The sequence below is a fragment of the Rousettus aegyptiacus genome, unplaced genomic scaffold, assembly GCF_014176215.1.
Source record: "Rousettus aegyptiacus isolate mRouAeg1 unplaced genomic scaffold, mRouAeg1.p scaffold_m13_p_2, whole genome shotgun sequence".
Taxonomy (NCBI): Eukaryota; Metazoa; Chordata; class Mammalia; order Chiroptera; family Pteropodidae; genus Rousettus; species Rousettus aegyptiacus.
Window position 1 is genome coordinate 55,203,140 of NW_023416295.1, and position 13,382 is coordinate 55,216,521.

The 13,382-nt window shown below is 32.7% G+C and overlaps 1 protein-coding gene across 7 annotated transcripts in view; it reads right to left on the reverse strand.

Moving 5' to 3' along the window:
- Positions 1 to 13,382, reverse strand: part of SLC4A10 (solute carrier family 4 member 10) — a 235,689-nt gene that overhangs the window by 135,729 nt on the left and 86,578 nt on the right. For all 7 annotated transcript variants that reach the window (XM_036236083.1, XM_036236080.1, XM_036236085.1 and 4 more), the window contains exon 2: positions 13,089 to 13,170. In XM_036236083.1, the coding sequence (XP_036091976.1) occupies positions 13,089 to 13,170 (82 nt within the window). The remainder of the gene's footprint in view (positions 1 to 13,088; positions 13,171 to 13,382) is intronic.

Sequence of the window (13,382 nt, forward strand, 5' to 3'; positions counted from 1 at the left end):
CTCAGTAAATGCACAATCTATTCAGTTATCTCAAAGCCTATCCAATTTATCACCAGATTCTTCTTTATATGTCATATATATATATATTACATATATAAGACTGTTTAAAGCAACACTTCTTATAAAGACAAAACACTTGAAACAACCCAAAAGTCTATAAATAGAATATATAAATAAAGCAAGATGTAGTCACGCAATGGGATATATACAGCAACGAAAAAACTACAAATATGCACAACAACATTGGTGAATCTCACAAGTGTGCTAATAAGCAAAAAAAAAAAAAGTATAATTCTCTTTATAAAGCTTTAGAAATAGGAAAACTAAATACACATCTACAGGGAAAGATCAATTCAAAAGTCATAATAATTGTTGCCTCTTGGATAAAGAAGAGTAGGAATTATGATTGGGAAGAGACACCCAAGGAGCTTTTGGGATATCAAAAATGTTCTGTTTCTTGACACTAATTTTTACTTTTACGATATTTACTAAATATCATTCATAAGCTTCATGCACTTTTCCACATGTATGCTTCATTTCACAATTTAAAAATTAAAAAAAAAAAAAAAAAGGAGAGTCGGTTGGGTATAATGAATATTGTTTCTCCGCCTTTGTGGAATGTGGATCTGACGTGCAATTGCCAGAAGTAACATCCTAAGAAGTTGCCAAGTCAAGGCTAAAATAAACAATCTGAAATCACATCCAAACATAATCAGAGAAGAAGAGGATGCCAAGACACACAGCTGAACTGATGTCTTGAAGATATTAAATGCAAGGAAGACCAGGCTGAAGGAATTTCCTGAGGCAAAATCTCTCAGGGCTGGTTAAAAAGTCAAGACACTTTGGGGTAAATAATTGTGAGTTATCATACAGTAAGTTTATGTTTACCTTTATTAGAAACTGCAGACTGTCTTCCAAAGTGCCTCTACCATTTTGCATTCCAACCAACAAAAAATGAAAGCTCCTGTTGTACCACATCCTTGCTAGCATTCGATGTTGTCAGTGTTTTGGATTTTAGCCATTCTAATAGGTGTGTAATGGTACCTCATTGTTTTAATTTGCAATTTTCTAATGACAAATGACATTGGGCATCCTTTCATATGCTTATTTAACATCTGTATATCTTCTTTGGTGAGATGTCTTCTCAGATCTTTTACTATTTTGTAATTGGATTGTTTCTTATTGCTGAATTTTAAGAATTCTTTGTCAGTCCTTTATCAGACGTGTCCTTTGCAAGGATATTCTCCAGGTCTGTGGCTTATTTTTTCTTTCGTGTAACAGTTTCTTTCACAAAGCAGAAGTTTTAATTTTAAAGAAGTCCAATTTATCAATTTTTCTTTCATGGATTATGCTTTTCTGTTATATCTAAAAAGTCATCACCAAATTCAAGGTCACCTAGATTTTGTCCTGTGTTAGCTTCTAAAAGTCGTATGATTTTATTTTTACATTTAGGCATATGATCTATTTTGAGTTAAATTTTATGAAAAGTGTAAGAGCTCTGTCTACATTCTAATCTCAATATGTAATTCACTCATTAGTTACTTGCCCCAGTGAGTTGAAACCAATGTCCACATAAAAACCTGCACGCAAATGTTTATAGCAACTTTATTCATAATTGTCAAAAGTGGGAAATAACCAAGATATCCTATATTAAGTGAATGAATAAATTGTGGTATGTCCATACAACGGAGTATTATTCAATAATAAAAAAGGAGCTATCAACCACAAAAAGACAGAGGAAACAAAAATGCATATTGCTAAATGAAGAAGCTGGTAAAAAAGTCATATATTATAGGATTCCAACTATATGAAATTCTGAAAAAGGTAAAACTATAGAGACAGTACACATATCAGAGTTTGCCAGGGATTCAGGGGGAGGGGATAGGGATGAATAAGTGGAACACAGGACATTTTTAGAGAAGTGACACTATGCTGTATGATACGGTAGTGGTGGATAGGTAATAGTACACATTTGTCAAAACTCATAGACATATACAAAAAATAATTAACTCTAACGTAAACTATGGACTTTAGTTAATAATAATCTATTAATATTGGTTCATCAATTATAGCAAATGTATAGCGCTAATGCAAAATATTAATAATAGAGGGGACTGTGTACAGGGGGAGAGGGGGCATAACTCTCTGTACTTTCTGCACAATCTCTGCAAACCTAAAACCGCCTTGAAAAATACAGTTCTTTAAGTTAAAAAAAAAAAGATCAAGACTCATAGCTATTTATAGCACTGAGTAGCTATAAAGAAAGTTATTTTATAAGAAAGCAAAAGCATAAGCAAATATGAGGATATTTTTGTTAGTGAGCAGATTATATGTAAGGAGGGAGAGGATCAGCACTGTGTTCTTACGGTCATATATTTTAAGAAAAGTTATAAACATAAGATACTGTCATGATGGGGAACACGTGAGTGTCTGTGGGCATTTAGGGAAACTAAAAGGAAGTAGACTTAGAGATATATTTAGGTTGGTTTTAAATGGAACGTATTTATGTGATTCACAGTCACTTCCATATTTGAGTAAATTGTTGTTAGCTATACTGGAGTAGGAACAGCTTCTGAGAATACTCTTAGTATCAGTTGTGTCAAACTCACCTGACACTGTGGCACAAGGTTCAAGACTGAAGTGGTATCTCAATACGCAGAGGCAACAATCTACCTAGCATTGGAAATATGTGGGTAGTGGAGAAGAAGCAAGGTTTCAATTGTACAGAACCAGAGTTAGTCTCTGGAAAGTTCTTCCAAATCTTATAAGCTTAATAGAAATTTTCTTAAATTTTAAGGCCACCTCGAAACTTTTCATGAAATTGAAAATAAGTCATAAAGATAAAAGAAAACTTTCTAGACTACCATTAATAAAAAATAACTTTTAATTAATCATGATAAGGACTGAATTTTCTATATTCTCAACAGAAAATAATATTTAAAAATACTCGACATTAGAGGTCAAAAATGTAGGGAAAAAAGTATAACGGAGGTATGTCAGCCAGTTCATTAAAACTATTATGCTATTTCTCAAAATGTTATAATTTTGTGCTATTTATCAGTTTCCAAATAGAATTTAACTTTTCTCATTCTAAAGAAACATTCACCTCTCTAATTTGTGTTCAAACTTTCAATTATTTTTCTTAAAGAACTTTCAAAATTGCATAAGCTTCAGGACCACTAAACGTAAATCTGCCCTAACACCACCTATATGTGGGCAGCTCCCGATTTTGTATCTCCAGTTCAAACCTCTTTCCCAAACTTCAAACTGGTATTCCCAACTGCTTACTTGACACCTCACTGCATAGCTAAAAGACATCTTAAAATCAACATATTCAGAACTGAATTCCTAACCTTCCTTATTCCAATCCCCTCCGATAAACTTCTCCCCCGCAATCACATCCATCTCACTTGATGACAAAAACATTTATCTCGTTGCTCAGACCAAAAACCTTAGAATCATTTTAGATCCCTCTCCTTTTTTTTTTTTAAGCCCACAGCCAATCCATTGGGAAATCTGTTGGGACAATTTTCAAAATACATCCTGAATTAGTCCACTGATTCTTTCACTTTTCCACTCTGGTCGGGGCCACATCACATCCGACCTGCATTATTACAATATCCTCCTATCTAACAGGTCTTTTTGAGTCTACCTTTAACCCCAACAGTCTGTTCTAAACACAGCACCCAGGGTAGCCCTCTTAAAATGCAAGTTGGATCATGTCATTCCACAGCTAAACTTTCTATGTTACCCATTTCACTCAGCAAAAAGACCACATTTTCTCTAATGCTCTATAAGGTCCTCTGTGATCGCACGTACCATTCCTGTTAGCTCTATACAACATGGTCTCCTTTCCTGCTGATCTCCCTCTCACTCCAGCCACACAGGGCTCCTTGTTGTTTTCATTGCCACCCTAGGAACTTCCCACTGTCTTTTTTCACTGCCCCAAATATTTTTCCAACGTGGCTAATGCCTCCCTTCCTTCAAGTCTTTGCTTACATTTCACCTTTCCAGGGAACCCTACACTAAACATAGACTTAATACTACCCTTTATGCTCTCTGACCTTTCATGCCTCTCATTCCCTCCTATTTTAATTTTTCCTATAGCACTTATATAATATGTAAATTACTTATTATGTTTACTGTTTAATTTCTAGTTTCCCAAAAAAGTTTTTAAGAAGAGTAAGGACATTTGATTTGTTGACTGATATAGTTCAAGTGTCTACAACAATGCTGATAGTTCTTGGTGCTTACTAAATTTTCACTGAGTATATAAATCTTTGCATAAATAGAGATGATATTTTAAGCAAAATATATAGATAACAGACATAATAATGGATTATGCTACAAAACTTGAGAATGCAAACAAAGCTAAAGGCCACAAATTTCATAGTAACAGTCCTGAAACTACTGCACTTCATGGTTATAAAACCATAGAGAATATATTTTCATGTTTTTGCATGGCTAGAGACTTCTAAAGCAAAGAACCCTGTAACCAGGGTTAGAGGACAAGCTTTGAATGTTAAAGGATGACTGAATAAAGATCTTCAAAGAGATTTAGACACATTTCCCAGATCTATGCGTTTACATTTCAAAGATAATAAAGCCCCAGAGCTACTGGTTTATATTCTAAAAGGGTTTAATCTGGGGCCTTCCCCTTCTCTTCTCTAAGATTTATTTACATAAAAAAGAAAAGATTTCTGTCCCCCCTTCAGGAGAGGAGAAGACAGGTATATAGCAGTTGCTGTATAAATTCTCAGGTTCATAATCTTATGGCTCCCTTTCTGTGGGTATAACTATCTGGTTCTCTTTATATTACCCCGAAGGAGAAGAATGGGGCATGGAAACCAGTGTGGTTATTGTCGTCAATAATAAGAATAGGCTACTTCTGATCCAGAAACCTCATGCTTGCTTTTAGGACAAAATTAATCAATATAAATATCAGAAACTAAACAATGGGTTTAGGAGATTTTCCACAAAGATTATATGAGATAATAACTAGACAATGTTGAACATGATGCCTGTTACATAGCAGGCACTCATACTTGTTAGTTCCCTTTCACCTTTGCTCTGCTCACCTTCGGTATCCTAAATACATATGAAGGCAAAATAAAATTTTTCTTTCCTATTTCATTGTCTTCCACTTCTCTCTACATTGACAAATTTTTTAATCCCAACTATAATAACTTTGACCTAACAAACTAGAGAATCACCTCAGATCCTGTGGAAAACAGTATATAAATAAAGTTTCTAGGTTAATATTATAAATTTTTCCTATAAATTATATCCAAAACTAAATTTTCACATAAGGAAAAAAAGAATTCAAGAGACAATGATAAGTGTCATTATTCCGAATGACTTGACAATTATCAAACCTAACTGAAATTATTTTTCAAGATTATATAGGGAATAATTTTTATTTTATGATAAATAAAGGCCAAAAATTGTAAAAAGCAATCTTTTCAAATGAGCATTTTTTTTAATTGGCTGAAATGGTCTACGAAAATTAACTTTGTCTCATGTTAAAAACTCAAAAGGAATAAAAATACAGGCCATTGAGATATAAATATATTTTGAAACTGTTAGCAAAAATGGAATAGTAATACTAAGAGAAAAAATTATTTTGAGATAAACACAGAACATTAGAATTTATTCAGAAGATACCCGTATGCCAGTTGAGGGAATATGCAATTTCTCCATTGGAAAAACAAAGGGTTTATTAAAGGTAACATTGCTTTCTGAGCACAAACCTCACTAGCAAAGTCTGGATTTTTGATATGTGAATTAAGTAGATACTATTTTGTTGGGCAGGTTATAGTCACCTGACTCCAGGTTATAAGACAGCTTGATGTTGGATGTTTACAGTGCTCAAAGAGAGGCTTGGTATGCAAATTAGTCAAGAAATGAGACAATAAAGAATTCTTATAGAATATGATACCTGCACTTAAAAAAAGATAATCATCCAAGGACACAAATCCAAAGAAAACAGCAGTAAATAACATGAGTTCAAATACAAATAAAAGCAGTAAGCAATATAAGAGGTACCAGTATTCAAACAACTCTTGAAGTAGTTGTGGTCATAGTATACTGAGGATTTACAAAATGAAGTGAGAAAAGAGATGCATTTTGGGATAGAAAGAATTCTTACTATGATTAACAATAATACTAATAAACTACTGTTTCATTTAACTGACAAAGAAGGGGGTCAAGTTCTCTACTCTTGAAGAGAACTGTGTTTTTTCCAGGAAATGAATATAACACATCTGGTGCATAATTACTGAGTTGCTACAGCCATTTTATTTAGATGTGTCGATCATAGAAAAAAGGTCAAGTACATTAAGTTGCACAAGCATGTGATCTTTAACTCCCTGGAGTCTCTAACAGTCAGAAAATACAAGGCATCATTTATCATATCATTTATCATAACATATTAAAGGAATCCAAGTCCAACAGAAATTCGTTGCTGAGTGATAGCAATAGAGAGAGAAAAAAAAAAGAGAGACCAAGAGAGTGTGAATGATTGTGTGTGTATAGAAAAGTGATACATTAGGTTACTGCACTGTTGTTTCTCGTGTTGTTTTATTGACAGAAAAAGAAAGTCAAACATCAGCACCGGTCATAATCACCTGACCCTAGGGCCATATTTGTTATCATTACAAAACAAAGGCCACATGGCTGTGACTATTCTATATAGAAAATAAAAATCTTGAAAGTGCTGAAGTTGCTCATCAAAAAAGCCATAGTTTGAGATTATTAATTTAAAAAGCACTGACATAGTTTCAAAAATACTATTGCTTATAAGTTCATAACACTGTCTTAAGCAAAACATAGCAACTAAATTACTTTGTATCTTGAGATAGCAGTGCTTTTTTTAAAAAAAAAAAATCTTGGAACATAGTAAGCTTCAACATTTCTTGAATAAATGAATAAATCCTAATAATAAGTATTTTCTAAGAAAAAAAAGGCAAACTCTCAATTTTGATAGGTTATAAGACAACTTGATGTTGGATATGCTCAAAGGCTTGGTGAGCAAATTAGTCAAGAAACAAGACAATAAAGAATTCTTATAGAATATGATACCTGCACTTAAAAAAAGATAATCATCCAATAGTTAAGGACACAAATCCAAAGAAAACAGCAGTAAATAACACGAGTTCAAATATAAATAAAAGCAGTAAGCAATGCCAATCTTCATTAAAGTTAATGTTCTTATGTGGTACCAGGCATTAAATATTGTAGGAGTTGTTAAAAAAGTGAAATCAGGGGTAAACTGGGCAATCAAGGAAAGTTTCATGGAGTAGGTATGGGTGGGAATAAGTAGGTTTCATATTTTCAGAGAAGTGGGAAAATCTAGGAAAAAAGAGATAGTGTGGGCAAAAACAGAAGAGCAATTTTGAGGAATGTTAAAATGGGGGAAAAAATAAGGTGTACATGTTAAAGCAGGGGAAAGTAAGGTAAGATACGACATGTATTTTTATAATCACAAAAGCTTGCAATTTCACTATTATTTTAAAACATTTATGTTTTGTTGTTTTATTTTTCAAGGAAGAGGTAGAAAAGAGATCAATATATATCCTACATAAAAAAATGAATGCAAAAGAGTAGGTGATACTACCCACCTCCCCAACCCCATTTTAACTAAGTTACGATTTCTGAACAGCCCTGCCACTTTGCATCAGGGAAATGAGTTAGGAAATGAGCAAAAATATAAAACTGAAAAATTTTCCAGATTTACTTCTGTATTGTATTAACCAGAAAGATGTGCACATGTAGAAAGTGGCTTATTCTGGGAATTATGGTAATTAAGGACAGAAAGGATTCCTTGGAAAAGCTGAAGAATTGTTGAAGGGAAAAACAGATTTCCGTGAAGGCAGTTGATGGAATTCAATTGTGAAACTGAAGAAATAAAACAAAACAACTGAAAGTAAAGATGAAAAACACTTTGCATTTCTGTATAGATGTTTACAAATAAGTAGATAGTGTGGTAGATTTTTTTTTTTAATGACCATAATATTTTAGCAGCTTTTCCTATCAAGAGGTGGAATCTATTCTGCCAACCCTTGAATCATCTCACCCCATTTAGTTACTTAAAAAACAAAGCTCAGTGTTATCATTCATTCTATAACATAGTTGTTAAATGCCCAGACCCTCCTAGGTTTGAATCCTTGCTCTACTACCACTTGTTAGTCATGTGGCCTGAGTAAGTCAATCGTTTGTTTTCTAGTTTCTTTATCTGTAAAATGGAGATCATAATAGTAGTTACCTCATCAAATAACTTCAAGGATTAATTCATTTTCTACCATCTAATTTACCACATGTAAATATTTAAACTTCATCTCTAGTCACTCTTTACCCTATGGCCATAACCCAATGCTTTAACCACATCATGTTTGCCATTCCCAGAATATAACTGATCCTTTCATTTTTGCCTTCGGAACTTCCATTCATCCTTCAAAGCCCACCTCTGTTTCTGTGAAGCTTTGGTTTCTTCCAGTAAAATTCACTTTTCTTTCTAGTGGCAATTTTTAGAGATAAAAGATTAGGAAGAAAATGTCTAGACCTAATTTCTGGCTTTTTCTTTTCTTTTATTTTTTTCAAATTATGTCTTTACTTTAGTTGTAAAATACTGTATTATAATTGTAAGATCAGCACTTATTATCTTTGGCTTTTTAGTGAAAAACACTTTGGACATTACAATGACTATGATCAAAAAACCATTTCATTCCCTTAAGAGTTCAGGAATGCTTTGGGTGAAATGAAGAAAGTGGAAGGGTATTATTACTGATAGATCAGAATTATGTTGTATGATAGCTTTGTGCTAGGTACTTTAATTACATTATCTCTGAACTTTGGGTTCATTATACATTAAGTGGTCCCCAAAAAGGAAATAAACAGTAAACTATTTTTTTCCTCAGAGGGAAAGAGCAAAAGAATATCAATATAGGAATATAATCTTCTCTATTAAATCCTTGACTTTCAAGTACTTCACTATCTGCTAAAAGCAATATAGAATAAAGAACATGTATGTTTTATTTAATTTGTAGGTCAACATTTAAAGATTAGTTTAATTTTTCCATTAAAGTTTTAATGAATTTCTCAATATAAGATTAAAATGTAACTAGATTTATTTACCTTAGTACAGTGCAACATAATTAGTAACTCCTTTATTTACATGTTAAATGTTTGAAAGGAATTAAATATTTGATGAGTGTTCATTATGCACTTAATTACATTACAGAAACTTATTTTCTTACATGATTAGTGACATATAATTAAATTACACATAAATGAGATTCAATGCAACACATCTTACAGTACCTATCTAGTTTAAGAAAAAGTGTTAGATGCCATGGGAGAATGAAAGTATGTGTAATTTGTCCCTCAACAAGTTTATAATCAAGTAAGAAAAATAACAAATACACACACATACACATATATATGTATGTTAGATATGTATATGTATATGTATGTATGTGTTTGTATATATATACATTTGGAGGAGGAAGATCATTGTTCTGCCGGGAGGGATTTGGTAACACCAGGGTATGGCCGAATGGGTATTCTGGTGCCCTGTGGAGGAAAATCACTAGCAAACAGAGGAAATAAAAAGGCACCGATTTGGTGTAGAGCAATCTAAAAGGTTTTGAACAGAACGTCTTTAATAATTTTCCTGAGATTTTACTGCCTCTTCTAGGTTCTCAGACTATAGAAAAATAACAGGTATTATGTTAGAAATGCTTAATAAGAACCTGTAAAATAGTCTCTCACCAAACTGAGGCCAGGTGGAAGGGCCTTTACACCCTTTCATTGATCATTAATTTAATTCGTTGTGCTCCAGGGAGGCAGCTCCCTTCAATCCTGAAGAGGAGATATTGGTGATTCATCATAACATCTACTAGTAAGGTTGCCAGATTTAGCAAATTAAAAAAAAAAAAAGATAAAAATGTTGAGTGGCATGCTTATACTAAAAAGTTATTTATTGTTTCTCCAAAATTCAAATTTAACTAAGTATTGTGTAATTTATCTGGCCACTCTGTCCACTACACATGTATTAAAGGGCAAGCAAGTATAAGAAAGAATTTTAAGGGTATTAATGTATTACTCCTTTTATAATCTTATACTTTAGCACAGTACTAATCCCACATGACACAGGAAACTAAAAATAAAAATCAGTTAACTTAAACAATATTTGCTCTACTAAGAATCCTAAGGTGGTCTAATTATATAGGGACTCAATGCTGCTAACTACATTTTACCACTGGAAGCAGAAGTATGCTTAGAAAGAACACTCTAACATAATAAAGAGAGAGGATTGTGGGAAAGTCATTGTATGCAGTATACAGAGAGAGAAAGAATTAGACTAGAGGCAGTAGGAATGAAAAGGAAAAGATGAGAAGAGACACCCTTGATGTACGTTCAAAGAAAATTTACTGACTGCATAATGTAAAAAGTAGGAGGTGAACAGAATCTAGTGAAATTGTATGCTCTTAATTTTAGGTAATAAGAGAAGAAGAGAGAAAAAAATGGTACAAAGTATATGCAAAACAAAAGAATAAGTATTTTGGAGGGAGAAATTGTAACTTTGATGTATCGTTTATCAGAATTTACAATATAAGTAAACATATTAGCTAATATACTACACCAAGTTGTTAATATTGGTCAGGTGATGATTTTACATTAAGTATATTTCACCTGAGACTTCATATACATTTTTAACCTACTGGCATTTCTATAAGCTGTACTCAGGATGTTAAATTGCTCCAGTAATTCTATTACCTAAGAATATATGCATAAATCCTGAGGAACAGTAATTTTCAAGGTTAAAATTTTACTCGAAAGATTTTATAAAGTGTGTTTGTCTTCAGTAGCAATTCCCAACTCTATTTCATTTAAAATAAGTAACTATTGATATGCTTTATCTATCTTACTAAAGAAGCTATTAAGAAGCAGAGCTCTGGTCTTTTCTATTAATTACACAAAGGAAGAAACTACTTCCACCATTACACTCAATAATGCTACCTTTGTAATTTGCGCTCTCCCGCTTATTCATTTTATATCATGCTGCCAGTTGATTTTTCTCAAACCATGCCATCCATCACAGTGCCCCTGCATTATTTTCTATTTCAGTGTAATTAATCTTGGAACACGTAATAGATTAATTCTTTGTGCGCATCACAGCAGAATCCTTCAGAGTATCCTCAAATGCTAGGATGTTTATCTGTTTAGTGTGGTTTGGGAGGAGAATATTTAGAAAGTCAATATAAATAAGATTTTTCCTATTTTCCTTCAAAATTCTAAAATATAGCACTACGTTTACATTCTATGATGTTAATTTCAATCACCAGTGAGCCACAATTATTTTCATTACTGGAATTAAAATATACATTATTGACATCAATAAAGGAAAGGTCATCTGGCTTATCCAATTGTTTTGCCAATCAGAAAACTCTTTTAATAAGCACTGTACACTGTCACCTGTATTCCCTAACCATGCAGAGTAAAGGAAACTATATGTCATACAAGTTTATATATAATTAAAATGACCTTATTAAATATTATTTTTGTATTATATACTTTCCATCCAAAGGGACCATTCAGTGTTTTACTGTAATTACTTATAAATTATCAACTGCTAACTTCCAATTATCTCTGTGTGGATGATTAGTCATAGCCTTTAAACCCAAGATAATTTTTTTCTAGAATTGAGTGTATTTTTAGGCCAACTTCTTGGTTTATTAGGTTTTCTTGTGTGTGTTTTGTGGATACAAGTATAGCTTAAATCAGGACATAAGTCGGAAGGAAAAAGAATGTGATACAATGGCATTTCAAATCCAAGGAATAATCAGCTTATCATACATTATCAGTTTAAATGTTTCATGTTTGTGTGCTCCCTTCGATTTGTGTAATGAATGTGAAGAGCATAGCAAATTACTATGCACACCGCCCCCCCACCCCCCCACTAAGTATAACCTTCCCAGATTTGGGTATTTTCTGTGCACCAGGTAAAATGTCAGGCACAGAGTAGGTATAGTTATTGAAAGTTGTCTCTAGATATTATATTAATTCTCCTATTATTTAATTGTTGTAGCTAAAGATAAAACCTAACAATGTATTTAATTACAGTTTAAGTGGTTACATTACAATTATTAAGAGGAATAAACCCTTCTTAGCTGCAGTGGGTTATTAGGAACTATCTCTGATTCGTTTTACTTAAGATTACCTGGGTTTCACTTTTCAACCAAAAGATGAAAGATACCACATATCTTACTAGTAAAAATTTATGGTTATAAAAGTAAAAAATTAATTAATGATATATGTACATTAAGCTATAGTATAATAATAATTTTCAATACTTATGTAACTCTTTTGCCAGACACTATTCTAAGTGATTTTCCCTTTAGGAAATCTACTCCATTGTTATCCTTTATTTTAACAGTTGAGAAAACTGAGGTGAAGAGAAGTTAACTGGCTAAAGTTTCCATAGTAAATAGAGGCAGAACTAGTATTTGAACCCAGCACAGTTTGGTTTAAGAGCCAGTTGACTTAACTAATACTAGACCACACTGCCTCCCTGCTGAATTATCTGATTCTTTTCCTATTGAAGAGAACATACCCAAATGATGACTCCACCTCTCTCAAATTTATCTGAATAAAACTGGAATACCAGTTGCCCTTAATTTTCTTCCAGTGACACCCTACTCTGACAATGTAGCTGGGTTAGATGTCCCTCCTGTCCTATTCTCCCCTCTCAAGTAACACCAATTATGCTAGTCTGTCAAGTTTTTTTTTTTTATCTTTATTCCTCATTTGATTGTAATTCATTAAAATAAGGTTTCTTGAAAGACTGGCACACAACACAGTGCCTGGAATGTAGGAGAGGTTCAGTAAATGACTGTTAATAAATGTTCTCATCGTTTGCAGGTCTGCCAATTGGCATTCTAGAGTGCACCAAAATAATTATATCTATCACCCACCACCATCATTATTCTGATATCAATTTCTGCAATTCTCTACATTATGAGAAATTTCACATTTCCCTGTAAAACACTTTTGGAATAGCTATCTCAATGAGAAAAAAAAAATCTTACCTTCTAAATCTTCTTTCTCAAAGTGCGTTTTGAGAATAGAACGAGTTCCACCCCTATCCACAACTGCCTCTTCATCATTTCTCTATAGAATGGGAAGAAAGAAGATTAAATGATAGTACATATATTTTCTTAATTTCAGAAAGTAAACTTCAATATGATTTAATATTTTACAGGATTAATTCAGTTACTTTTACCTACTTGTACATAACTATTCTATTTAATTATCAAGGGTTAGTTTAAAGAGGAGGTCAAATTTGACCATATATTCAAAGAAGAAATATCATTTGGTTTTCC